The 27,653-nt window shown below is 35.0% G+C and overlaps 2 protein-coding genes across 2 annotated transcripts; both read left to right on the top strand.

Annotated features, from left to right (window-relative positions):
- Positions 1-1,573: 1,573 nt before the first annotated feature.
- Positions 1,574-8,263, top strand: LOC111928288 (transmembrane emp24 domain-containing protein 11-like). The gene is made up of 5 exons (XM_023925681.2): positions 1,574-1,822; positions 2,684-2,784; positions 3,506-3,631; positions 5,697-5,843; positions 6,708-8,263. The coding sequence occupies exons 1-5, from the start codon at positions 1,693-1,695 to the stop codon at positions 6,855-6,857; spliced, it is 654 nt and encodes a 217-aa protein (XP_023781449.1). The 5' UTR covers positions 1,574-1,692; the 3' UTR covers positions 6,858-8,263.
- A 960-nt stretch (positions 8,264-9,223) lies between these two features.
- On the top strand, positions 9,224-27,145 carry RNF212 (ring finger protein 212). The gene is made up of 12 exons (XM_023925680.2): positions 9,224-9,695; positions 11,263-11,324; positions 14,972-15,046; positions 17,065-17,121; positions 19,713-19,771; positions 21,205-21,269; positions 21,359-21,428; positions 22,196-22,241; positions 23,008-23,071; positions 24,617-24,689; positions 25,452-25,636; positions 26,218-27,145. The coding sequence occupies exons 1-12, from the start codon at positions 9,584-9,586 to the stop codon at positions 26,253-26,255; spliced, it is 906 nt and encodes a 301-aa protein (XP_023781448.2). The 5' UTR covers positions 9,224-9,583; the 3' UTR covers positions 26,256-27,145.
- The last annotated feature ends 508 nt before the right edge of the window (positions 27,146-27,653 follow it).

Genomic DNA, 27,653 nt, shown 5'->3' with positions numbered 1-27,653 from the left:
GGGTCTGAGCAGAATGAAGGATCAATTGGTGTCACCTTGTATATCTTGTGTTCTACCACTGGAACTCAGAATTTTGCAAGCCACAAGTGTTAAGAAAAAGCTAAAAGGATGACTGGTCAAGTAGATCACAATCTTCAGACATACCTATGTTTCCTGCAGGTATGAGTATGGCATGAGAATTTATGCAGGTGCATGACAGTCAACATATCCTGTGTCAGAGAGGCTAAAGTCCAATGATATGATGAGACCCTGTATAATCTAAAATTATTTCTAATGGGTAAGTGCTAAAGTAGTAAAGGAGTCCTAACATCCCCCCTGACATTATAAAAATTCGATAGCCATGAGATACAATTTTTATCCCTTTATACTTAACTGTATGGAGTCAAAGAAATAATGTAATAATAAAGGAACCAGCTCTCCTTGTATGACAGCCTCTTAATATGAGGATGCTGATGGGTGATTTTTGGAGGTGAACTAATACTTGTGCTGCAGCTTCCATGAAGATACTTCATGCTGTGAAATGGACTGAACCCAGGATGGTCCAAAGTGTGCCAGTGTTACACAGACACTCCTTTATTGAGACAGCTTCATAGATGGCAGGTGCAGTGAAGGGCAATAACCACAAATCAGTCCTACTTTTGCAGACGTGAAGTAATCCAGTAGGAGTTACCATCCCCAAATTTTTATTTAGGTAACAGATATTGAAGATGAAGGGCTGTCCACCCTTTTTCCTTGTTACAAGAAAAATATGTGTTCTTGTGCAATTGGGATAACATAAATTTTATGAGGAAAGATGGGTCCTCCTGACTGGAAATGATGCCACAGGTGGGTCCTCCCTGCTGGAAAATGACCATTTCAGAGTGATCTCTATTTACAGGACAAGGAACATTTGAGTGGTAAATGAGTTTGTCATCAGACATACACATTGGCCAATATGACTACAAAGAATAAAAATAAGAACCTCAATCCCTGTTTGATTTACACTATTACTTTCTTCAGAGAATGTATTAGGAAGTATCTAAAAAATAGTCATTCCTGTATAAAAAAAATCTTATTCTGAAAGTGTTAATGTTGTTATTTTTCCTTGCAATATCATATTCACTAATATTATTTGTTAATTTAACAGATTATTTGATTATTCAAGTTCTTTTTGAGTTCTTTTCTTCTATAGTTCTTTGATGTATAGTTATTTTATGGGTTTTTTTATACAGATACCTATATTTGTACAATGATTTAGGATGGCAATTAAAAATTTGCTTAATAAAAGAGGAGTGAAGCTTTGGAATAATCACCTAGAATAAATGGGAAATAATAATTTCATTTAAGTTGAAAATTGAACAGTTTATGGAAAAAGGTAGCCAATGTAGTTGCCTACATAATCTAGGGAACTGATCTCGAGCACCTGAGAGGCCCTTTCAGTTTCATGCTCTTCTAAGAGTATAAAATAAATTTTAATCTAGATGCTGGGAAAGAAGAAAGATTTTAAAAGGTGTCTTTTCCACGTTATCTCATTCCCCAGAACATGCTGTAGTTATTTATAAATGTGTAACCACCAGCTGCCTTTTCTCACAGTTTTTTTTCTCTCTCAAAAATACTCTGATAAGCAGCAAACAAGGAGCAACCACAGGACTACAGGCATTTGTATGTAGCTATTTATCTTCAAAAGCAGTACAGCAGGGATATATAATAAACATGAAAAGCAAATTAATAGGATTTCTTATGAACTTCTGGATTTCTTTTTCACTCGCTTTGTATTTTCACATTGGAGAAAGAGAAGAGAAATGCATAATTGAAGATATTCCCAGTGACACCTTGGTAGTTGGTAGGTACCTGTCAATGTTTTATGATGATCTAACCCATGCAATAACAAAGATAACTGGAAATGTAACAGCAATTTCTGTGATTGATGAATATGGTAAAAAACCAGAAAAGGGCACTCTGAAAATAACTCTCTGCAGCAGGGATTAGGTTTAACGTCCTCAAATATTGTGTGTATACATCACACAAAGAAATGCAGGTTTTCAGAGTGCTTTACTGACTAAACAGAGAAAAATATGTTTTTTTAATTCTACAGCTGTGGAACTGTTGCTTCCATGTGTGCTTCTGCACGTTCTGACTGATGTACTCATTCATATCAGAATTTCTGTAACACAGTTTTCCCCATATGAATGGGAGAGTTACTTTTTTTGATAAATGCTGGTCTTAAAAGAGACAATTCACGATGTACTAAAGTTTCATTTCACCTCTGATATCAGAAGCACATTAAATTAATCTACAAGACTATAAATGTAAGATTTAAAGGGGATTGTAAAGAATAATACAAATGAATTCTTTTTTTTTTAATAATATGATACGTGAAAGACAATCCATAAAATGTAATTGGAGTACAGCACATTATGCTTTTGGAGGTCTCAGTGTGCCTTCTAGAGGCTAATCTTCCCAGAGAATTAGGAGTAATCAGAAAGTTTTTCTTGTTAATTAACCCTTTTTTATAGTACTTTAGAACATTTTCTAGTGTAGTAAAAATTTATTACATTACACTCTGTTATGAAGTGCCCCTGAGCAATATTAATCATAAACACATGAAACACATATATATTTGTATTTTGCCTGAAAAAGTGATGAAGATGTTTAATGTTAAACTATGTTTTATTTAACAGATTTATCTATGCTTTTTATTCAGGGAATTACAAAGTACAACGCTGGGATATACATAAACATGACTTTCTTGAATCTGCTCCTGGTTTGGGAATGTTTGTGACTGTCACAAGTCCTACTGGTGAGGTAAAAATGCCTTATGAATGTTTCTTTAGGATTTATGACTTGACTTCTGGCACTGGCAGGCAGCACTATCTAAAAATAAAAGACACTTCTGGGGAAGAAGTAAATCTAATCTACCAGCTAGTTCAGCATTTTGATGCTGAAAGATAAAAGTAGAAAGAAATGATGCTATTTGATAATTATATGTATGGACAATTTCTGCATTACTACCAGATTTGGGAAGTAGTGTCAATAAGACGAATAAATGACAACTGACAAAACAAGTCTAATTAAAAATAAACCCCCCAAAATTCACTAATGAAATAAAATGGTACAGAATGTACTTGAGCAGCAGAAAGGAGTGCTGATGATAAACAAAACCCAAAGTCAAGGTCACCAAGAGGCTGCTCGTAGCCCTCACACAGAGCAGCTGCCTGAGCTGCCATGAGGTCCTGAGCTTTTCCAGCAATGGACAATTTATTTTCCTGTCTAGGCAAGGTCTCAGTTTTCAAACTTTGAATGTTTTAGAGAGCATTAGATTTGTATATTGCAAAATTCTGTGGCATTTTAATGTTCACTGTGAGCTACAATTGTTTAGTTTTCTCTAAATGTGTTCTGAAATTTGGATAAATTTAATGATATCAACTTAACTGATTCATTTTTAAATCCAATTCACTGTACTGTTTTTTGATTTTCTTATTGGTAGCAACAAATTACTAACAAAATGTATAAATCTAAATTGCAGGTACTCTTGTCAAAACTGTATGGGCCACAAGGGACCTTTTCGTTTACATCCCACTTCTCTGGGGAGCACATAATATGTTTCCAGTCTAACTCCACGAGATTTGCAGTGACTGCACGAAGTAAACTGGTAGGTGTATTTCCTAAATATTCTTGTACCAGGATAAATCATTTACCAACAGCAGAGATTTCAAACTGGATTAGAAGTTGGTCTAACTTCTAGCAGATAATTCAACACTTTTAGTGATTAAAGAAAGCAAACATAGAATTATGCAGATGAAGAGATAAAATGACTGTTCTCATATTTAAGAAGTCAGCATTCAAGTGGCAAGATTAAGGATAGAGAGATTTAATGTTTGTATTGTGCTTTGGATATGAAAGGTTCTGATCAATAAGAACAACTAATTTGGATCAAAAAGACATATTTAAGACTGACTAACACAATCACTCATCATATAGATATTCCATGTATTCACTAACATAGATTGGATTCCTAAAGAATATGCAACATTTTAATTTTTAAAATTATATTCAAATGAAGAATATGTCAACATACTTGTTATTGTCTACTACCAGCAAAGTTGGTTTTAATGCAGATTTGGGGGGGGAAAAGCCATCAGAGGTGATATCGTGGCTCTATGGATTGCAGCAAAAAAAAAAATTACAAATGTTGTTTTGAAATTTTATCTATTTGCTGCTTCCCAAAAACAGGAGATAATAACTCTCTAGAGTGGTTTTAGTTTCTTTTTTTCTCCTCAGCTCACAGCAAAATAGTTAAATAACCAGATAAATATAAATATCTTCTAAATGTGTTAGGGTAGGCTAAATCTCATCCTAACTGTGCACTTTGAAAACAAGTAGATAACACAGAAATCCTACTGGAGTAGGATTATTACACAGGAATAACAAGGTGTTCTCACAGGCTGATTGACAGAAATTAATGGAAACTGAGCCATATACATTGCAAAAACAATTAGGTCCAATCATAAAAAAAAATAATTGTGGAGCTTATCAACTAGAAAGAGTAAGGGGGATTAAGCTTTGGTTGGTCACAGTTAACTATGCACCATGAATGTGATTCTGAGGACGTGCAGGTGATTTTTATCTGCTATTGATGGGGTGTATTAACATTATTTTACAAGATACATGTACAATCTAGAGTTCTGACCATCCTTTATGAAAAAAGCCAAGAGATGCAGGGAAGAACATTAATATCACAAATATTTAATAATGTTGTTTGAGAACACAGAAATCAAAAAAGGAAAATATTGTCCTTTTTAATTATATCTGGAGGAATAAAGATCACAAAAGGAAAAATATTCTTTAGTGATGGCAAATCTTTAACTATTCTTCATAAGAACCAGATGGTTATCTGAGCTCCTTCAAACAAAAATAAAGAAATTACTGGACCACAAGGTTGTAAGATGGATTTCTACCTATACAGTTAGGTGACTTCTAGACAGCTGAGAATGCTCTTCATGTGGCTGATCTTTGAGCAGATCTAATTTCTATTATGGTAATATTAATTTCTAGGGTTTTGAAAATTATTTGTTTGGCTAAAACCTTTTAATTTTCCCTTAGGTACTAATTGGCTTCCAGGAGAAGTCTCTTACTAGTTTTAGAAGAATTTTTCATTCATGCCAAAATAAGTTGCATAACATTGCAAGTTCCATTCTTTTCTTTCTATGGTTCTGTTGCTTGGCTGGCTTGAGGCATTCTTGCTATAGATCATACAACAGCCTAGAGGATATTGGGACATTTTCCAACCTGGATAAATAACGTGAAGAAAACAGTTATGTGAGGGAACCTAAAACTGTATTTGTAAAAAACCTCCCACAGTACTATTAAATATGCAATATTAGGATGAAATGTGAAATATAATGAGCAGTCCTTTTTTTTTTTTTAACTATTTTGGACAAAGGCAACATTTTAATAGTGGTTGAATCAATACTAGCATAAAATAATGCCCTAACATTTGTGAAGATTGTATATTTGTGTAACTAATTTAAAAATAAAATCAAGAAATCTTTCAAATTTTCCACCTGATTCTAATTTTAGGAGGGATTTTAATAAGCAATTAAAACTATTTTCCTGAAATGATCTTAAGAGGAAATTATCATTTGTTTCATTTTTATTCTAAGGAATTTTGAAAAAGCAGAAGGTACAGTAATGAGGACATTTTTTTCTGTTTGCAGCGTATCCACTTGGATATCAGAGTTGGGGAACATTTTTTGGATGAATCTGCTATTCAAGCCAAAGACAAAGTGAATGAAGTTAATGTCAGACTAGAGCATCTAATTGAGCAAATTCATCACGTAACCAGAGAACAAGACTATGAAAGAGTACGTATGTGCCCTAATGGAAATGTTAAAAATATTGTACATAGGCTTATTAATTCATAAAGTATTATGAGGTTTATTATCCAATTGCAGCAGTATTTTTAATTAAATCATAAAAATATATAGATATTTAACCAAAATAGCCTCCATTACCTTGCAAAATACTTTTAAGCGGTTACATGAAACTAATTAATCACTGTGGACTCATGCTTGTAGCAACAGGTGTTATTTTATAGCAGCAGGTGGTGTTTTAAAGCAGGATTTTCCTCGTAGAGTTTCCTTGGTCAAACTCAGCCACAGCAGCTGAGCAGGTGGCAGGTACCATTGTGAGTGATGCTGCCAGCTGTTGTTTCCACTCTGCCCTGCATGCACAAACTTTATTGAGTGGGGAAGGAAATGACTGAGTGTATATTTATATATCCCCATTAAGACAGATATAAAGCTGCCCTTCTTCAAACCAGTTACACACAGTCACTTTTCTATATGCATACAGATATACTGTGCTTGAAATATATCAATTAATTAACCAAAACCAGGAATCTGGCTGCAAAAGGGCTCTTGACAAAAATGGAAGTGACTGTAAACCTAAACAGATTAACATCTGTACTAATGGAACATGTTTAGCACACTACATCTTCTGTGAACAAGGGAAGCTCTATTTGCCTTCCTGCTTCAGGATGCAGCATGCCTGCTGCTCAGTTTTGATTTGTGAAGATATCTACCATACAGATAAGTACAAACCTTCATTTTTGTCCACATGGAAAAATGTTTTTGTTCATGACTATGTAGAAGGGGGATGCTTTTCTAGTTACCATGAAACATAGAGATGCCAAAAGGTAATAATTATGCTTTTCCTTTATTCTCTAGGAGCGTGAAGAAAAATTTCGGAAAACAAGTGAAGAAACCAACAGCAATATTTTGTGGTGGGCTATATTACAAACACTAATCCTCATCTCCGTTGGAATCTGGCAAATCAAATCTCTAAGAGATTTCTTTATATCTAAGAAGCTTGTTTAAGTTCTATAAAGTCAATGCACAGATTCAAAAATTGCACACCATGTAACACTGAACATCTAAAGAAACCCTGCACCTATGAGAAAATTGCTTGTATAGAACTCTCAACCTTCTCTCATCTTCTGATTCTAATTCTTGTTTCTCCAGCTAGGGCACACCTCTGGCATCTCCTTACATTTTACTCCTTGAATCCCATGTTTTATCATATTTTTTCCCCCCTCTATGAATGTAAAGCTAAATTTAGAAGGAGTCAGTGACTAAGACAGCATTTAAGTTCAATACTTAATGAAGAACATTGAAATTAGGTTAAATCTAAAATAGAAATCTAAGATAAATTTTCCTAAGATTTTAAATTATTCTACTTGCTGAGTAATCTTATTTGGCACCATGAACATTTCAGCACTTCAGACTGACTAGAATTCAGATAGTAAACAGAGAAATAATTACATCCCCTGCAGTGTTTAATTGGGTGAGAGTGTCTTGAACTCAATCTCTATATGTGTAACACCTAAATATAATTGTGAATGCTTTCATGTAAAATATTCAGAGTTTGAACTGATCATTGGTGGCAGCAATTACCATGGAGAGAGATCCAGAAAAGCAATTTGGAATTATACTTACTTTTTACTTTCAGAAAAGCCCTAAACATAAGGCTATAGAATTGATGACAATCAGATGCCTCCCACAGTTGTTTATGTAAATTATAGTCTTTATGAAGTATGCCAAAGTAACCCAAATTATAGGTTTCTTGGTAAACAATGACAATTTTCTTTTAATTAATTCCTGCAACTAAATGTTTCTGTGTTGAGAATTTTTATAATTTTAATTATTTAGCAACTTTACTATAACTGCCTACAGAAATTACCAGTTTTTGACTTAATTTTCCATTTCACTTATTACAGCTTGGTTGCATATATCTTTATGCCCTAATTTAACTAGTATATATACAAATAGCAGTGTATCTGCAGTATCATACAGTGACAAGTCAAAGGCTGTGGTTAAAAATTGAGATAATTAGCTTGACAAAGCCGTAGTAGTAATAGGAAGGAGTTGGAGGCGATAACATACCAAAACGTGGAAGTCAAAGTTTCTAGAGCACTGTGATAGCAGAGTATTGTGGTTTGTTTTCCTACCCATTTTTTCTAGTTGAAAAGGTAGTGAAAGGTGAAATATCTGCAGACCAATTATTGTTCTAAAGGCACTGCTTTCCTTTCTTTCTTTTTTCCATCTTCCCACCTGTTGTTTTCTTATGAAAGGAAATTATATTCCCTGTAAGTCTACTTACATATCCAGCGTGGGAATTAAAATACAGCGGATAGTATGTGAGAATCAATAAAATTGATACAAAGTAGAGACTAAAAGCAATGTTCCAGGGAACAAATCAATCCAAATAAAATCTTATAAAGCTACTCACTACATTGTATCCTATTTTTAACAATTCGGATACTTTGGAGGTGCCACTTAGAATGACCAGTAAGTAAGTGTTATTAAATTAACTTTTATAGGGCACTCACTCACAACATGTCTTGTAATAACATCTTTGGTGGTGGGTAAGTAGGAAATATGTGTTAAAACCATATGGTATATGAAGTCCAAGAACAAAGTAATAAAGTACTGTGACAAGCTTGTGGTTCAGACTTTAGCTGATATTTAGTGTAGGGCTCCTAATCACATTCCAATGTCAAACGTAACTCATTTCACTTACAATACACTCCAGCTGGTAATCCAGGACAAGCAACATTTCAGGATTTATAAAAGAGATGATCATGTTCCATCATATTAATTAGGTCTATACTCAAAGAGTATAGATTCAGCACTGAGACTTGGGAGTCTTGAATATAACTTGTAATTGCTTAATTCTTTACTGCTACTATTGGTACTACTATTATTAATCATCATCATCTCATCATCATCATCTTTGCTTTTATGAAATGTTTTCAGTCTCCTTCAGGATTTTTATTTAACTCCATAAAGCAGAAGCTGACTCACAGCTCCTTTGGGAAGCACTTTGGGGACAGAAACCTTTGTGAGGTTAAAAGCTTCCTCTGCAGTTTGTGGCTCTGTCATACCCAGAGCTGCAGCCTGCACTGCAACTGTAGGTCTGTAAGGGACTTCTTTCTCCCTGAAGTTTTCATCGAGGAACAATAGCAAGCAATGGAGTATTTTATTTTATTTTTTTTTATCTTTTGGTGGAAGAAATGAACCTCAAATGTCCTAAATCTCCTTGTTTTCCTCTTTTTCCACAACAGAAGATGCAATAGCAAACCTGTGATATAGAATTAATAAACTTCCTAGATTCTTGCATTTGAAAAAGTGAGAGACACAATTATTTTCTCCGGGTTTGTTTTTTTTTTTTTTTCCTTTTTTGCACCCCGCCATCTGCTGCCCCGGGCCGAGTGAGTAGGGCGGGGCTCCTGCTGAAGCCGCTGCCTGCGGGTGTAGTTCAGTTCCCCACGTTTGTGGACGGGAGCGGGACTGTCAGAGCACCGTCTGTGTCGGCACCGTTCCAGTTTGGTAGTGAGAGGCCAGAAAACCCAAATATTTTGGTGGGCGGGTGTGTGAGGACCAAGCTCTGCCGCCCTGAGGCCCCGCGGCGGGAGGGGCGCGGGCCGCGCTGCCCTCAGGGCCGCCTCAGCGGGCGGGACGTGGCGGGGATGCACCTGCGGGGCTCGGCCTGAGGAGAAGCGGCTCTGCCCCAGCTCCGGGCCGCCGCCGGGCCCTCCTGCCCCATGGCCGTGTCCCCGTTCTGCAACTCCTGCATGCGGCAGCCCCTCAGCCCCACGCCGCTGTTCTACCTCACCAACTGCGGCCACGTTTTCTGTGAGGTTTGCCTGCAGAAAGGTAATGGCTGCTGGGGCGCGCCCGGCGGGGCGGGCTGTGCTGGCGTGCACACATCCAGCCCAAACATGGCTATTTCTGACCCGCTGTGGGAAGAAAGAAAGCCCTGAGCATTTTTTTCGAATGTTACTGATAAGCCTTTCCGATCCTTGCTGTTGATTCGCTTTAAACCGTAAAACCCGCCTGTGTCCACTTCCAGGTTGGTGTGGCTTTGAGAGAACCCTTGGGCAAAGGCCGTGGAGGCTTTAATCAAACTGGGTTCTGGATACTTATGATCCATAACTTTTTTTTAAAAAAAACACAAATAGATGGCTTTCTGTTCTGGCTAATTTGGGAAAAATAATGTTTTTTCCTTAGTGAAAGAGCAATAAAAAAAAATAGGATTTTTTTAGGGTAGGTTTTTTAAGTAGTCTTAATACTAAGTTTTAAGGCTCAATATTGTTCCTGAAAACTTTCAGCAGCATGAGGGAAGATTTGAAGTGATGTTTTAAAGCTCTTGTGCTATGTACAATTCCAGAGTCATACTCTGTGACTCCTGTGATGTTCTTAGACAATGATATGTGGGAAAGACAGAGGAATAATGGAGTTGTTTCGCAAAAGAAAAAAAATGCAGCAGACAAATCTCAATGTTTTTCTCTTTCACATCAAGCTAAATGCCCTGGTTGTTTTTTTTTTTTTTTTAATGGCACACAGAAGAAATGATCAATCTGTATTTCAGAACTAAAGATTTTTGACTAGGCATTCTCACAGGGTTGCTGTTGAGGATAGAGTATAATAAAACGCAGCCTCTCAGCTTCCAGGCTCCTAGGACATGGACAACATCTTTCCTTTCCTTTCTGCTCTTAATGTAGTTTGGGAGAAAAACGTGTGAGAGATTATGTATCTTTTATGCTGTGAATTCAGCAGTAATGACAATGCAAGGTTTAAAATGTATTTAAAGGTGTTGATCCATAGAATCTTCAGAAAGGCAGTAGCTAGTAAAATTATAAATTATAAATATTGAAATAATGTGCATTTGCTATAGATATTTTCTAATATGTTTGCAGATAATCAAAGAGTTTAAAAGTCATAAAGTTTTAAAGAGTGATTTTATTGTTTTCTCACTGGAGGAATTCAAAAGGTAAAATTATTAATTCCTTTACATTTGGGTTTCATATATTTTCTTGGGAGAACCCAACTGTGCCCCAGTCTAAAAATCCATGTATCAGATTGACTGTAAATCATTAGTGCACTTAAGCATACATTTAATTAAACCAGGCAAGTAGTCAGTCCTATTTAAATCAAGAGAACTAAAAGTCACCTGCATTCTGTGACACTAATGATATTCACAAAATCATTTACATGAATGCTTATTTACAGGAGTAAGACCTGATGACATTCATACACATTTTTCCTGCACAACTCTGTGTAATGGTTATAGAATCAAATTCATTATTCATGTTTATTCATACTTGTATAACCTGCAGATTTCTTCCAGAAGCTCCAGAGGTTTAGATATCACATTTTATTTACAATGTATTTAATATATATTCAGTTTGATCTATATTTTAAATGTATCTTTATCTTACAGGCAAAAAAGATGAATGTTTGATCTGTAGAAGTCCTTGTCGTACCTTAGTCCTTTCAAAAGAGGTAAACCAAGCTTTAGTTTTGTTGCATTACATTAATCTGTGGTTTGTTTAACAGCTAAACTATTTGCATTAAAAAATGCTTCCTTTTTTTGTTTTTGCCAACTGTGGCATGAATATTTGCTGATAATAGGCTGTTAAACTTAGATACTTAGGCACTAGACAGCTCAGCTTTTTGTTGTATATATTCCTTCAAATTAAAGCCTATGGAAACGTTTTAGGTTTTCAGGTACTGCTAGACTGTAAATCATTCTAAACTTTTCAATAAATATCGCTGGTTACTGTGTAACATCAGTGACTACTTTCAAAATGTGGAAAAATGTTTATTGATATTGGCATTTGTACATCACAGAAAATGAACAGTAATGAATTATTTCAGGTAATGGACTGAATTAAAAACCTGCATGATGTCTCAGCAGTGTTTTCAAGTAGATTAGGGTTTTTTCCCCTGTTTTTTCTTAAGCTTAACTATTTTCCTCGTGGCTGTGTGATTAAGAAAGAGTTTGAAATATTGTTGGGAATTCTTGTTATTCACTGGAGAATTAAGAGCTTTTAATTCCTTTTCTTGATTAATCATTAGGAACATTTAATTTTGCCATTTCTCCCAGAAGGAATCTTCTCTTTAGCTGATTTCATAAATAGGTTGTGAAAAACATTCATATTTTTGTAGACTGATGCCTACCTAAGAGACAATGCCTTATAAGGATAAAAGAGAAACACCAAAAACATTTAATAAAATTAAATACAGCTAAGCATGAAGGCCTCCTAGCAATCTTAAACATTGAAGAAGACAATGCTACTAAAAAAAATTGCAGCAAAACAACAAAATGCAATTATAATACAAAAGAACAATGCACACAGTAATCAAATACAAAACAAATCAAAAAGCACTTCATAAAAATTCTAAAGGGCATATTTTAATATGCTTTCAACATCAACCTATTGTTGCTGCAAACTTTGTTATTATTTTCAATCAAAGAGTATTCTAAGTTGTCAGGGACCATTTTGTCCAACACCTTGCTCAAAACAATGTCAGTTTTTAAGTTACATCAGTCTTAAATTGCAGTATTTCATCACAACTTGATAATTCAAACACACAGAAGGAATTTAAAAATGAAGTGATTGGGATAGTAACAAAAATATTAGATGTTTCATTAGAACCTGCCACTGCTCTGGAGGGCTGGAAGGAAGCAAATTACCATATTCTTTAAAAAAGACATTAATGATGATTGCTTATCCTTGATTAAGAACAGATAAAATGATTGGAATGATAATTAAAGATGCATATAAAAAAGTCATGGCTCTATAATTCAGGAACCTGAGTGGAAATATACCTGGTAAGCTTTATGAGCTTGATGCTATGGAAGAATTCCCAATGAGGAGGAGGAGGTCCTATAAATGTGTTAGAACTCCTAATTGAATTGTATGTTGGGATAATCAACATATACACATTAAATATGCTCATTTTTACATTAATGCATTCTTGTCACCTTTATATCTTCCTTTTGTGTCTCATGATCCCCACTTGCTTTTCCCCAGAGGATGTTTAAGTGTTACAATAAATCAGAATCTGGCTGTTCAGTATTTCAGAATATCATAGGAACATCTGCTAGTCCTCCATGCAGCAGATAAAATACAAACAGTATCATACAAATCTTTACTTGAAGGAGTTTTTACATCACGATGAAACTGCTTGGGTTTTATTTTTTCCAATCTGATAGGTACATAAACCAAGATCATTGTTTTGATAGAACCCTAAATAGATTGCTCCTATGAATGCATTTCATTTAAGGAAGCTGAATGTATTTTTATGAATATCTTCAAGTTTTCAAGGTGGACTATTATTGTCTTGTGTGTATTTTCTTTACTGAAATATCACAGGTAGGTTCCCTGTGCTGTCCGTCCCTGCATTTCTCCATCTGTCAGCTGAACATTTTTGAATGCTTTGGCTGATATCAACCAAATTCAAAATTGCAGAGGAAGTCTCAAAGACAATTAACTACCTCCTGTGATTTCTGTAAGAATTAGTAGCTGGGGAAAGCAAGGAAAAGCAGTTTTCCTAAAGCATGCACGGCTCTGCAGTGAGCAGACAGTGCAGGCCATCATCAATTGCTGCACAGGACATCCCAGTAGCTGATGTCACCATATGGGAAACAGAAGATACAAACCTATTGCAAATCCAAGTTGTTAATTTAGCTCCTTGCACAATTATTTTTCATACATAAGAGATTCCATTTCTCTTTATTGTTAAAAAGATATAATTTAAGCACACATAGAAAAGAGGTTTGGCTGTTGTTTGGTCTTGAGTATTTGACTTTATGCTAGTGTTAAGATATTTTTGGTGGAGTTAAAAATACTATTTTTTTAGATTTTTGTGTATTTCAAAGTGGAGCAAAGCCTAACCCTTTTTGATTTCAATGCAGTATTTTTAATTTAAGTGACTGCACTTTTCCTTCTGCTTTCTTAGCATCCAAGGAAACTTATGCTTCATTCACAGGTGGCCCAGTTCTTACTTCTTTTAGCAATTCACCTTTTAAAATTTCTTAATTTTTTTAAAGATTTTTGAGATTTTTAATACTTCTAGGAGTAATTTCAATTCTTCCTACAGCAGTTCTTTCTTACTGGATTTTGAGAAGTGGTTCCTTACAGAAAGGCTACCTTTTTCTGGGGCAGCCTTCTTCTATCATCTAAGTATGCCTGCATTATTTTTGGTCTTTTTCTTCAAATTTGGGGTAGTTGTAAACCTACCTTCTCTTATAGAATCACAATGCATCAAAGAGAGCCATCCTGTTTGCAGGTAGATTTTTTTCCTAGATACATTGTTTTTGAAAGCTGTTTAGCTATTTTAATTTAGTACTAAAACTAGTATAACTATTTTGGAGTAATATTTTCTTTGTTTTTCTTATGAACAGATTAGGAATGTGTGTATTCAGGATTAACGTAACACTGAAGTTGTCTACACTGCTTTGTAGATTTGGATAGATGTGCAAATGTCACTATTATTCTGAAATTCACTTAATACTTAGAAGCATTTTTATGATTTTTATTACAATCATGGCTTAGGTATAGAGCACTTAACATTTTATAAAAGCACAGGTGGCCATTTGTGAGGCCACATCATGATCTCTGATTAAAAGACACAAGTCATAAAATACTTAAAAATTCAGCAATTACTTTAGGGCTCTTTTGGTATTCTGGGATAATATTCTGCTGCCCCGTGGGCAGGGAGAGACAAGGGGATCCCAGCCAGTATTGGAACTATTCTGAAAAAGGACTTGGAAACAAAACTGATTGTAGGATGCATCCCTACATTCCCTGTGGCTGGGAATGGTGAGAACCAAATAGCCTGGAAAGTGCCTTCCAGAAACCTGGCTGTTGGTGTGAATGCAATGCCTCTTCCAGGTGCCACAGCATCCTCCTTGGATGGACACTGGACACTGGTGCTATCTTAATCACAATAAGTATATATGTGGGTAATATAAGGCCATTAAAGAAAACTAAGTTTATTTTCCATTTCTGCATTATCTTTCTCTGATCTGTCAATTTTTTTCTATTTATATACGTCAGTCAATTTAAGAAGCACTTCTAAAAAGACTTTATTTGACTTGCTAATAAAAATGCTAACCTTGGTATATTTTCATTTCTTCATAGATAAGTCCTGAAATACAATCACTGTTCGTGCAAGTAGATGTATTATGCAAGAAATATTCAGCTGAACTATCACAGGTGAATCTGCCTTAAAACTTCTTAATTCTATAAAAAGTCAGCAACTCCTACTGATTTTTATGTGAATGGGAAAAGTATGTGAGTGAATTCTTGAAACTAATGTATGCCCATTATTATCTTTACTTCCTTAATTCCACAGTTTCTAAGTTCTAAAGGAGACATAAATCATTCATTATGGTCACTGCTTATGTTTTCAAACTCTCTCTAAGGACCACTAGTCTGGTTATTTTAATGGTGTAAAATCACTTTCAATGCCATGCAATCAAAAATTAGATTTGCCAGAAGCTTAAATGTGCCCAGATAGTGTGCCTTAATTATAGCAATAAAAAGTTACACTGTAAAAACCTGAGTTGGGCTACAGTCCTGAGCTGACTGTGCTGTCTTTCCCTTTTTATTTTTTTTTTCTTTCTTTAGTCAAAACACACCTTCTTTTTTTTAATTTTTTTTTTTTCTAGATAGATGCAGTGAATTATTCCAAGGTCATTTTCCTCCTGCTTTCTGTGAATTCCAGATAGGATTCCTTTCTTCAGGCTTCATTTCCAGTAAAGAATTCCTGTAGCTGTGTGGGTTAAATGAGTGCATACAAACTCCCATTTACTCCTCGTTTTCTGCATCTCTTCAGCTTGGCTTTGGGATTTTGTGTCCTTGTCCTTCTTCCTGTGTATTTCAGCAGCAGTTTCAGGCACTCAGTAGTACATTGTTCCTGGGCTCAGCTGCAGCCTTCGTTGTCTATTCTCATCTCCTTGGGCTCTGGGACTTGCTGATCTTTGGGTGAACTCCCTGATCCAGCAGAGCAATAACCCAGGGAAAATCACCTCCAGCAATGGTCATGGATTCACATTTGCTCTACCCCAGGCTTCACAGACTTTTCCAAAGCTGAGCTTAGCCACTTTCTTGAGGAGTGCTCCTCCTCAGATGCAGAAGTGACACAAGGTAAATGTGAAGCCTTCCTCTGTCCTTCCATACCCACTTTTTAACATCAGGATCAGCAGGGCTTTTTTCAGTTTACTCTGTAAACTGTAACAATGCAGGGAACCACACTTCCAATCACATGGGAATACAAACTTCCATACTGTGCCAAAGGAGGGAAAAAAGAGGGCTCAGTTTCTCAAGGCTAAGATAGCCTGAGAGAACCTGTTGGAAACATATTGAAGTGTAGTGAAGGCCATTGAGGTATGCTCAGAATTTGCCCCAGCATCAAAAGATGATCTCCTAGACCCAAGAACTCATTTCTGAGTGAGTGGAGGCAGCTCAGAGACATCGCTTTCTAAGTGGATATTTCTTCCATCAGTTGTTCAAAAGACACACTTGATTCTTTCATGATTATTCAGTGGGAACCTCCCAGGTTCTTCCACAGGGAATAAAATAACCATTTAAGTTGGATACTCCTCTATTCCTACACATTTTTCAGGCAGTTTTCTTACATGTGAGAAGAATTATTTATTAGAAGTTACTGTCTATGATAATTTGTTTCTCAAGCTCTTGTCTTGCCTACCATGTCATTTTTACTTTTAACTTGTCATGGTTTATGATCCTCATTTGGACACAAGAAGTGCTTACACATCACCAGACAGTGTGTCTAACAATTATTTTTTAATTAACAGGGTATTTTTACAAGGCATATTATAATTGCCAGTAAGACAGATTACTTTTTATGTTGCCATTAATTTTATGTGTTTGCTTAGCACTGATGAATAAGAAACACTGCAGCTAAACTGGCTTTCTAATGTCTTTACCTTTTTATTGAACATAGTGTTAAAATACAACTTGAATGAAATAAATCTACCAGCTCTACTGTAGGTCATATTGGATTAAATTAACTTTATAAGACTTTGTCTATCAGTGATAATAACTTAGAATAATTTGGGTATTTTTTGAAGAGGATTTGAAGAAGATAGGTTAACTGCCTATTAAAATACAGAAAACTTTGCATACTGTGAGTAGGTATGTTCCATCACTTCTTTGTTGAGGTGTATAAATGTAACTATGTGAATCTTGATATAACTATTTATTTTTAGGTTTCAGAATTTCAAGAAAAATATCGTAAGCGTTTATTAACACACTACAAGGAAAAGGTAATTCTAACTGTGATTTTCTAGGGTTTTGTTTATGTTTGCCTTGTTACTTTGGTTTATTTTTAGAAACTGTAATCATCTTTTATTGGAATGCTTAGAATAATTTATCAGGATTGACTCATTACTGTCATTATAAATACTAATTTTTAATTGTTTAAAGTCTGTGAGGACTCTATTAATTCTGGTGATTATTTTTAATAAAATACTCTAGTTGTGAGATGGTTAAGATTAAGTGGAGAATCAAAGAACAGGGAGGGAAGAAAACAGTTCACTGTATGGAGGGGAAGGAGGAAGAGGTGAGGAGGAATGGGTGCTAGGAGATAAGCCCAGAGGAAAAGAAGACTTTAGGGCTGACAAAATAAATGAGAAGCTTGAGCAGTGGGAAACCAGGACTAAGGGCTAATACCCTGAATTTGGGATAGCTCTTTGTGAAGGACAGAATTAATTATTCCGTGGAGAAGAGGTACTGCATTTGTCACTGTGCTTCTTCCTTTGTAGGTTGGAAGGCAGATTTCTTTTTCATTTTTCAGCTACTTCTAAATATTTTATTAAATAGTTGGATGTTTCTTTTATTTCTAAGGACATGGGGTGTTGCTTAAAGCTGCTTGGCAGTATTGGTGATTAGACCCATGAGTGGGTACCACGCGTGTGAAATGAGAATGAAAAGCTCATGTAGCTGTCCAGTTGGCCATTTCATGTGTGTGGGGAGTTTCTGGTATGATTGTCATGGATAGGAAGTTTGGAGAATTAGGTGCTCTGTGGCCCATTCTTCCCTCTTCTCCATGAATGCGTTTTGGGATCACTCACAGTGTACTGTGGTGTGTGTAGTTATTTTAGGGTCCTGTCCTTCTGCTTTCAAAGCCAGGCCAGGGAGGAATCCTTATTTCATCCCCCTTCTAATCTTTTGTAACAACTCCAGATTGTAAAACTGAAACCTGTAGACAAAGTAAAACAAATGTCTTAATAGAATTCAGCATAAGTACAGATGTTATCTCTCTGTGAAGAGTTTTGATGCTTTTGTAATGGCAATATTTTTAAGTTGTTTACTGTTGAGACATTCACTCTGAAGTGTTTGTAAACTATTCAGGGATGATGCTTGACCTAAGGAAGGTGTCCAGGTGACAGTACTGAAACAGTTGAATATATTCATAAATATCTAGATAGGTAGATAGATATAGTTGGTTGCTGCTTCAGTGATGCACTGTTTTGGGTGGGTTTGTTGCCCATTCTTTGTGTTAGTATGTTAAAACTGCTTGTATTGGATCAGGGTCAAGAGAGGCTGGTTGTATTAAACACCATTCTGGTTTCTCGTGCTTGGCTGTCTTGTTTCAGGTCCCCTTCTTTATTTCTAGTTTATCATCCTTGTCACTGTCAACCAGCAAGATCTCATGGTCTTCATTAAACTGCTTTGTTGCTGTTTTTGTGAGTTGTGCAGATATTGGGGTGCAGATGATGGTGGGCACTTGCTGTCTGTATTCCCATCAGGTCTTGAAGCCCTGTTGTGCTAGGATCCCAAAATACTGAAAATCAAATAGTTACTCACCTTAAGATACTTTGGTCTTAAAATTACCCAGTCCTACAGAGCAGCAGGGTAAAGTACATTCTTCCTGACTGGTCCCTTTCTTAATCAAACCTAGCTCTCATTAGGAAGAAGAAAACAGAATACCAAAAACCAGATCTTACATAAATTACATTTTTTCTTTAATCTGTTTTGCAGAGTTTTGCTTCTGCAAAAAGAGCGTAGTATCTCCCACAAATAGTATGATTTTATAAAGCAGGTAATTTTATTAAAGGACTCAAATAATAGTTTGAGAAGCATGAAAAGTTAACAAGCAAATTCATTTGCCTTCAAAATATGAACAGTGTGAAGGATTAAGGCCACGTAATGGAAATTAAGGATAAAGTATAGATGAAGTATTGAGGCTATTGAGTAAATTTTTACATCCTTCATAAAATATAATATATGTTCACATAATGAAAGACTGTAAAAAATTCACATAGTAGGGAGCTGACTTAGTGTTCTTGACCTTAATATTCTTCAATTTTGCCAGCTCATAGCATTCTTTAATGGAGATATTTTTGGTTGTGTCTCTAATTTAGTAGGAAATACTCTTCATTTAAGCTTATTACAAGTAGATACTGCAGTGAACTGAATACATTTTGAATCTGAAATGAGAAATATGGTGGGAACATATTATTTTGTACATTTATTGGTAGCTTTTTCAGATAACTCCATATTAATCATAAAGAAAGCTTTTATATCAGATGTGGAAAATAGGAAGCAAAAGAAAAGAAAACTGTTTTTAAGCACTCTTCCTAGTATTCATTTATCCAATATTATCAGCACACTTAAGAAATGGTAATCAAACTAAGTCTTTAACTGCCAAAAAGAAGCATATCTCTTCCAGACTGACTGTTTAATGGGTCCATAACACAGCCATAACAGCTCCAATAAATCTGGAATAGCAATGATGTCTTAAGATTAAAACCAATAGAAAGCAGCTTTTCAACACTTTAGGATACTTGTTGGATGAAAATGAAGCTGTATATCACACACATAGACTTTGTTTAAATCTATGATTATCTCACAGATAGCAAAGCTGGAAGAGTCTCTCAAGAAAGTAACACAACAAATGCAACAGATGCAATGGTAAGAGGTTTAATGCAGCAAAAGTAAATGTAATCAGACAACAGTAAGTTTAATTCATTAAACAATGAAGATTTAATGATTTGTTTGCCTTCCTCATGTTTTTACAGAAATAAATGTGTAGTGATTTCTGACATCAGATTCATTTTTCACAATAATCAATCCTCTTAGGAAAAATCCTTTTATTTACAATACAACTCAGTAGTTAACTCTAGAAGTGAACTTTTAACAAAGTCTTTCACATAGATACACAGTTTTAAATTTTTATTTGCAGTTACATAACCATGTTTGTGTATTTTGCAATGGACTTTAGAGCATCAGCCTAGAAAGTAATGTGATGCCCTTGTGGGTATCTTAGCCCATTTACAAAGTTACCAGAGTTTTGTAATATGGTTCTCATGGTTTCTATTACTAGTAAAAATTAAATTCTTGTCTCATCTTGAATTTGTCTTTTTTCTCAAATGTTTCAAAGTGGTAGCCAAGAGATTGCTCATCATTTTCCCCTCAATGACTGATACACTTTCATCTTTTCATCTTATTTCTAACATAAAACCAAAACTGTTCTTGAAATCTCATTAATAAGCCAGTTCATGCAACCAGCATTTTAACAGCACAAATTTGTTGATCTTCATTCCTTTCCTGTGGTTTTTGTTTGGTTTTATTTTGGTTTTTCGTTTGCTTTTTCGTTTGTTTTTTTTTTAGTACAGGCTATTTCCCATGACTCTTAACTGCACATAATGTATTTTGCTCTCTCAGACTGCTTGGTATAATGTAACAGAAAGAAAAACCAGTATAAAAGAAACTGTATGTGGTGGATTACATCAGTTTATATGTTTTTGTTCACTGCCTCCGTTTTCTTGTCTCTATCTCAAATGAATTGCATCTTGGTTATATCAAATACAGAGTTCTAACTGAATTTTAGATTTTCTTTTTTGAGTTCTACCAAGAGAACAATGTCCTAGGGCCTTCCCTTGTTTGCCTAGTAAACATATTCTTCCTATTAATGGTTCTTGTCAAAGGTACCAGTTCTACAGAATTATTATTAAATAGTAAGAAAATGCCAACATTTCATTTGACAACTAGATTTCTTTAAGTTTGGTAAATATATAATTTCATGAAATGAAATGAATTTTCTGCTTAGCTATAGTTAAGAGCTGTATTTTAACATCTTTTGTTCCCTAAAGTACTTTGCTATAACGTTGTGCTAAGTTGATATTGTTGGGTATGCAATGAGCACTGCAGATATTATGATATAAAAAGCAAGTTCATAGCTTACTAAATAAATTCTTACTTTGCTTCATGGCAAATGGTATTATGTTAAAACCTGCTACTGATGGATAAAATGCTTTGATTTTATACTTTATTGACCAGTTAGACACGTGAACTAATCAAACCAGCTTTCGATTTATATTTGTTATTTCTTCTTTCCCTTTTAGTATGAAACCTTCTGATAAAACTACACCGCTGCCATTTTCCAGTATGAGCAGAAATACATTTTCCAGTAAGAAATGTTGGTTTAAAATACTAATTATGGAATACGTGGCACTGGACATAACTGTGTTCTAATATTAAATTTCTTAATGACTTCAGTTCCTCCAAGAAAACAGAATGTTTATTCTTCAAATTCTCTTCATTCGAGTCATCCTTCCACTTCTGAAACGTGGGTACAAATTTGTTCATTTTCAATGAGAATCTTACCTAATGTTTTATACAGAAAGTAACCTTTTTGTAGTGAGTATAAAATATTTCCTGATTTTGTGTTTTGTTTTTGCAAACTGTTCAAATGTGAAAGAAATGAGGAAAGGCTTATCTATCCAAGTGTATATTACAGCTGTATGGATAATTATGGTTATGGGGAAAAAACCTAAGGCATGATGCACCTTATTTCAAAGAACTTTTAGATGGATAGGTGAATGGTGAATTGTGAGACACTCTCCATTTACCATACAGAAAAACTGAATTTATTGTACAGACACCTGTATGTACACTTTAGTTGTCTCAGTTTAGATGGGATGAGCCAGTCCAGTAAGGCTTATTTAATTTTAAGTAAAATGAATATACAGCTTGCTCAAGCTTAAATATTTCTATACTTTCGATTATGACTATTTTCCCTACAAAAATACAGATTCAGAATGCCCTTGCTGAGAATACAAATGATAAATACATAAATATGCATATTTATTCAGACAAATAGAAGAATAACAATCCTAATCATCAAATAACTTTCTCTGTAAATGTCTAAGCCAAAGTTCAATCAGTGAATAGATTTATTGCTAGTAAGTTTTGGAATAAGTCCTAAATTTATGCATTGTGTATTATGCTTTTCCATTACTAGTCAAATTTAACATTAGAATCTAACATAATTTTAGTCTTTATAATGAAAATGTGATTTTTATTACAATGTCATACTTTGACCTTTCTTGCAAGGATGGAGGCAATGGAGATTGATCCTGTACCTTCACCAATGAGGAGAGTAAGTGTTGTTTTTTTTAAATTTTTTTATGTATAGTTACACACATATATCCTTTTGATTTCTCCTACTCTGCTAATGATGCAAAACATAGGATTCTCCCCCCATTCCATTCAAAACCATTCTGATGTGCATGATGATTTCAGATACACTTGATTCAGCGTGGAAGTCAGATGCACCCCAAAAGAAATCAAAAGGAAATAAATCACAGCATTAATTTCTGGGATTATATTCTTCACCTGCCATATACAGGCTTTTAAACCTGTGATGCCAAAGTAAATGGCAAATTCTTAAAATCCCAGTATTACAAAAATTCCAGTGATCTGAAAGCACTATCATTTAGACTCTGATACCTGAGTAGGGAGTTGATGTTTTGAGTGATACTGCTAACAAGAGAATGAAGGCAGGAGCTTTTCATGGTGTTGGTATCCTGGTTAAGAGAGGTAACATCCAGTAACAGCTGCTAGCTTGCAAATGGAATCTCAGCACAGAAAACAGTGAGAGTGTCTCATAATGTTTCTTATCTGAATGTGATAGGTTATAATAAAGCTAAAATACATGTATTTCCCACCTGCCCATTGATCTTTAAAAATAGTAACTTAATTCTTAGGTTTTGCATTTTAGTGCTATGAACAAAACTGACAGCAGAGAGTTTCAGAGCTCTGCAGGCTCTGTAGATTTCAAAAATATAGCAATATAATATTGCTTAAAATGTCTTAATAATTTATATGCTTATAACACTGTGGTTAATGACTTGCTGTTAATTTAGCTGGAGACACCAACTGGTCCAACAAGATTATCACTAATAACTCCACCACAGGATGGACATATGGGTGAGTAAAAGGAAACTTTGTAACTGAATAACATTTCTGTTACATCAGGAAGATGAATAAATTAAAATCTGTATATTAGCAATTTACTAAAAAAATTTGAATTGTGTTGAGCAGTGAGGAATTTACCATATGGACTTCAGTCCAGCAACTGGAAAATGGTTAAAATGAAGTATGAAATGTTTTCCTAGTTAGCTCTTCTGTTCAGCAAATGATTACTTGTAGCCAAACAGATTTTTTCCCCAAATCAAAGTTGCAAGGAAAATACTGTAATTATATGTGTGATTGAACAGGACAGGAATACTTGTAATATACATTGTTGAACCTCTGTTAAGCTTCATTATTTTATCTGTTTGTGGTTAACAGAAGGTAACATTGTCCACAATGTCATGTTAATGGCACGTGAAGAAAAGGGGGGAAACTAAAGGGAAGTGAAAAAAAATATTTATTTACAGAAGTAAGGTAGTTAAGATCAAGAATTTCTTCAAAAGGGTGATTTTTTTTTTTCACCTTATCACTGTTATAGGGTATAAGACATTTTACCTGCCACTACTTTCTTCATTCCTTCATATCCTGAACTTGGGTAACACTCAGATGTAAATAAGACATGAGTAAGAGCCTACTGGAATTGGTGCAGTCTCTTGAGAACTGTTTATTTATGAGGAGTTTCCCAGAATTCCTAATGCTTTGCAGGCCTGCTATTCATGTGTCTCTCCCATTCTTAGTTTTACATTCAGCATGTTTCTGCAGCAGTCCATGCTCAGGCAGGCTTTCACCTGGCTGCAGCAGTTCATAGAATCCATCTGTAGCCACATAAAGAACTTTTAGCACTCTTGTGTTTTTACATGGTGTAAGTGTCCTGAAACAAAGATAAATGCAATTGCAATGCAATTTCAGTGAAGGAGGAAAAATTGCTTATGTGTTATGTTTGATTTATATGCTCAGATCCTTCCTAAATGCATGGTTGCCTATAAATTTAGGCATAACAAGATAAAGAGAGCTGAGGTCAACTGGTTTTTTATTGTGTCTAAATATAAATAGATATTTATTAGACAGTAAAATTTTATGTAGAACAGTTATGTGTTCAGCACATTTCAGAAGCTTCACATAAAGTTTTGCAGTGGACAATGCTGAAGGAATCAAAGTTTATGTGCAAAAGTAAGGGTGAGTGGAAATAATGATTTAATGGTGCACTAAGAAGTTTCTCAGAGGTGGATGGAGCAAAAAAAGATCAGCTGAAGAACTGGAGCACTTCAGTACAGCTGTCTTGATAGTCTAATAATAGTCTAATAAATGAAAGAAGGTGAAAGAAACCAACACATGTTTAACTGGAACAAGATTTGCAGGGATGGTGCAATATGATGTTTCTGTGACAGCTGAGCTCTCTCATTGACTGTTGTAATTGTGCACCATGTTTTGTTGTTGAATGAATCAATCATGAATTTGTCCCAAATCACGCAATGAAAGTACTAATATCTGTTTGCAAAGTTATCTCAAGGAAAATGGGAAATTCACTTGGTCCTGTTCTCAAAAATCTGATTCCAACAGGCAGCGTATCCTACAGACGTTCTCAGACAGCTCTAGTAACACCAAGTCAGAATGTTGGAGCAGGGTCTACAAGGTAATTCAATACTTTTTCAAGAGGTTACCATCTCCTGCAAGAGACTAAAATTTCCCCTCTTGCCTGCATTAATTTTTATGTTCAAAGGTTATGTTCTAGATCTGAAGAAGTGTTACTGTGCAACTTGGCTATCATCTACATGAATGTTTGTTTATCGGGGAAAATTTTGTTTTGAAATCACGTTTTCAAAAATGAGCAGATATAGTCTGTGCTTCTGTAGCTGTTGACATCTATTGTCATGGCACTCCTGTATAAAGGGTTAGTAATTTTATAATTAGGAAATTTGATAATGTCTCTGCTGTATCATTCTTATAAAAATCAGAGATGAAAGCACAATATCTGCGCAAGGACTGCTCTCTGAATAACCCAAACTTCTCATGCAGCCTGCAACAGGTGTTTCTGGTTGTTTTCATTTAAACATTGAAAATGTCTTAAACTGTGAGAATTATTATCATCAATAAATAACTTTAAATCATTCCATAAAAATTAAACTCTTGTTCTTTGTAATCATTAAGCCAAATGTATCTTCCCAGCAGAAATTTAAAATATGTGTAACAAAGTACTTCTTTTTTTCCACCTTAGATTCCATAATTGTTTTGTCAGTCTGCTTCCTGAAAGATGTAAAAATCTTAAATAAGTAAAAATATATAATTTATAATATTTTTCATTAGAATATTAGACAACAAATTGAAGTAATTTTGAAATCTTTTATACTGTTAGAAGTAGCCTCAAATCACATGCATGAATTAATTTCATTCCCAGATCCACCCCTGTGAGGTTACCACTTAGTGCATGTCCATTATCAGCTGGATCCCAGAGCAGTCAAAGGGGACCATGGGCTAATTTTGATTTCAGAACCCCTCAGCTGCATCCATTTACATCACCTTCTCCGCAGCTGCCTCTGTCAAGGCAGCCAATCACCATCCCTGGACTCCTGCAAAGACAAGGCAAGTATATTTGTAAAATAACATTTACCACTTCCTGAAAAGTTGTCAGCATAGCAGCTTAAATAAATTACCCAAAATAAAAATGACATTTCAGAATTGGAAGTAGGCTCTCAGCAAAATATGTAAGATGTTGGTGTTTATATGTCTTGTCTTATGTGCAGGATGGTATCTGCTGTAAAAATGTGTTCTTGCTTCACTTCAGAGTTAGATTTTAACAGAAATTTAAATCTCATAATGCCCAAATTTTCTGTCTCAGCTGAAGATTTCTTAAAGATCTCTTTATCAAGACATCCATGTAAATGTCCACTGATCACAGTATAAAGGGAGCCAGTCCAGGGTGTTATTTGTTGAGTGCAACATAAAACTACCAAAAGCAGAAAGGAGCTGCATAAACATCAGCCTCAAGGAGGGTGGATGTGGGTAGGAATTGCACTGGGGCAGATTAATTAATAAAATCACAGAATCGGAGTCAGAACTGTAGAACAGCCCTGGTCAGAAATTCCCCAAATAATTTACATGAATAAAGCTTTAGTTTTACCAAGTTTGATTTTTTTTCATTTGTATCTGTATTTTTATTCTAGGATCAACTAATATAAGAGGACATTCAACAGAGAGATGAGCAAACATCTGTGAATTGCTTTTGTTAAGAAGCATGTGGAAAAGCACTGCATAGTCTCTGGATATCAAAGTATTTGTAACTTCCATAATATGTCAAATTGGCATAAACCAGAAAATTGTTCAGCATGAATATTGTATTTATAACATCACTGATCTTTCTGATTAACATCTTCTGAAGTTTAAGGTGGGACTACAAAATTTTCTTGTTTTTCAAAATATTGGCTTCAAATATATTGCATAAATAAAAGTACTTTATTACCTAAGTGGTAGGGCAAAACATGATTATATGTTGAATGAGCATTTTTTGCTCTGAGTGCATTGAACTACAGGATAAATAATTGTGCCTGTACAGTATTATAGATAGACTGCAGTCCTAAAAAAAGAAATTTATTTATGGATTTTTGATTGCAGAATTCCAAAGTTTGGTTCTTACTCAATGCATCTCATTTTTTTTGCACTCTTGAAAAGGGGTAAGTTTTGATGGATATTACATTCTAGCAGGCTCTGCCGAGCACAGAACACAGTATCTGTTCCACACTTGGCAAGTCCATCATTTGATTTAGGTAGCAAAGATTTCTTCCCAAAATAGAATGAAGTGGGGGAACTGGAATGAAGAGACAAAACACAGCAAAGACTACTTTTACTTTTGCACAGGAATAGCAATTGGGTACTCTGAATGAAGGTGCCAGAATGCAGCCTTTTCCTTCTGAGAACAACTCTGAAGTTCATATTCCCACCATCACTGTGTATGTAGCAAAATTTTGGTATGATTGAGTTATCAAATGCCTTTGTTTTGTTTTGACCCTAACTTTACCTAGACTATTTTAAGTATAATAAAACTAAAAGCTGGTGCATTTTTCTTGAAATAAAGTTCCCTAAATATATGATAAATTTCTTTTGAGTTGAAATGTTTTACTTTTCACTTCACAAGTGGATGGGAGAGAGAAAACTTAATGAAAGATTCAGGAGTTGAGAACTGGAAGAGGTCATTCACAAAATACCATCATGGGCAAGCTAGACTCAGCTTGAGGATATTAATTGAATTTTTTTCTAAGAGAATCACAGCAGGATAATAAGTATTAAAAAAACCTTCCCTCCACCCTCACTCCTTCCCAGCTCTGCCTTCTCTCCCAGAAGTGCTGTGAGACAGAGAAAGGAAGTTACAATCAGTTCATCATGTTTCGTCCACTCCTCAGGGGGAAGAATCCTTGCCCTGCTCCAGCATGGGAATTTTCAATTTCATATTTGCCTTATTTCAGTGTATAGCTGCCTTTATTTTTTTTTTACCATGGGAAAGTTAAATTTTCTCCTATTCAGTATTCTTATACTTCAGAGTTTAGCTGGGAGCTCAAAGTCAGCTTCCTTCCAAGCAAACTTCCAGTCAAAAGATTTAATTTTG

Source organism: Cyanistes caeruleus, chromosome 5 (assembly GCF_971803275.1).
Source record: "Cyanistes caeruleus chromosome 5, bCyaCae1.hap1.1, whole genome shotgun sequence".
NCBI lineage: Eukaryota > Metazoa > Chordata > Aves > Passeriformes > Paridae > Cyanistes > Cyanistes caeruleus.
Note: the sequence above shows the minus strand (reverse complement) of the source record. Positions and strands in the feature narration are given on the sequence as shown.

Bases quoted from the DNA above. Each gene is read 5' to 3' on its own strand.
- LOC111928288 (XM_023925681.2), top strand. From the start codon at position 1,693: ATGAAAAGCAAATTAATAGGATTTCTTATGAACTTCTGGATTTCTTTT. The intron at 2,785-3,505 runs GTAAAAATGCCT...TCTAAATTGCAG, and splicing joins TCACAAGTCCTACTGGTGAG to GTACTCTTGTCAAAACTGTA. The intron at 3,632-5,696 runs GTAGGTGTATTT...TTCTGTTTGCAG, and splicing joins TGACTGCACGAAGTAAACTG to CGTATCCACTTGGATATCAG.
- RNF212 (XM_023925680.2), top strand. From the start codon at position 9,584: ATGGCCGTGTCCCCGTTCTGCAACTCCTGCATGCGGCAGCCCCTCAGC. The intron at 23,072-24,616 runs GTGAGTAAAAGG...TGATTCCAACAG, and splicing joins ACCACAGGATGGACATATGG to GCAGCGTATCCTACAGACGT. The intron at 24,690-25,451 runs GTAATTCAATAC...TTTCATTCCCAG, and splicing joins GTTGGAGCAGGGTCTACAAG to ATCCACCCCTGTGAGGTTAC.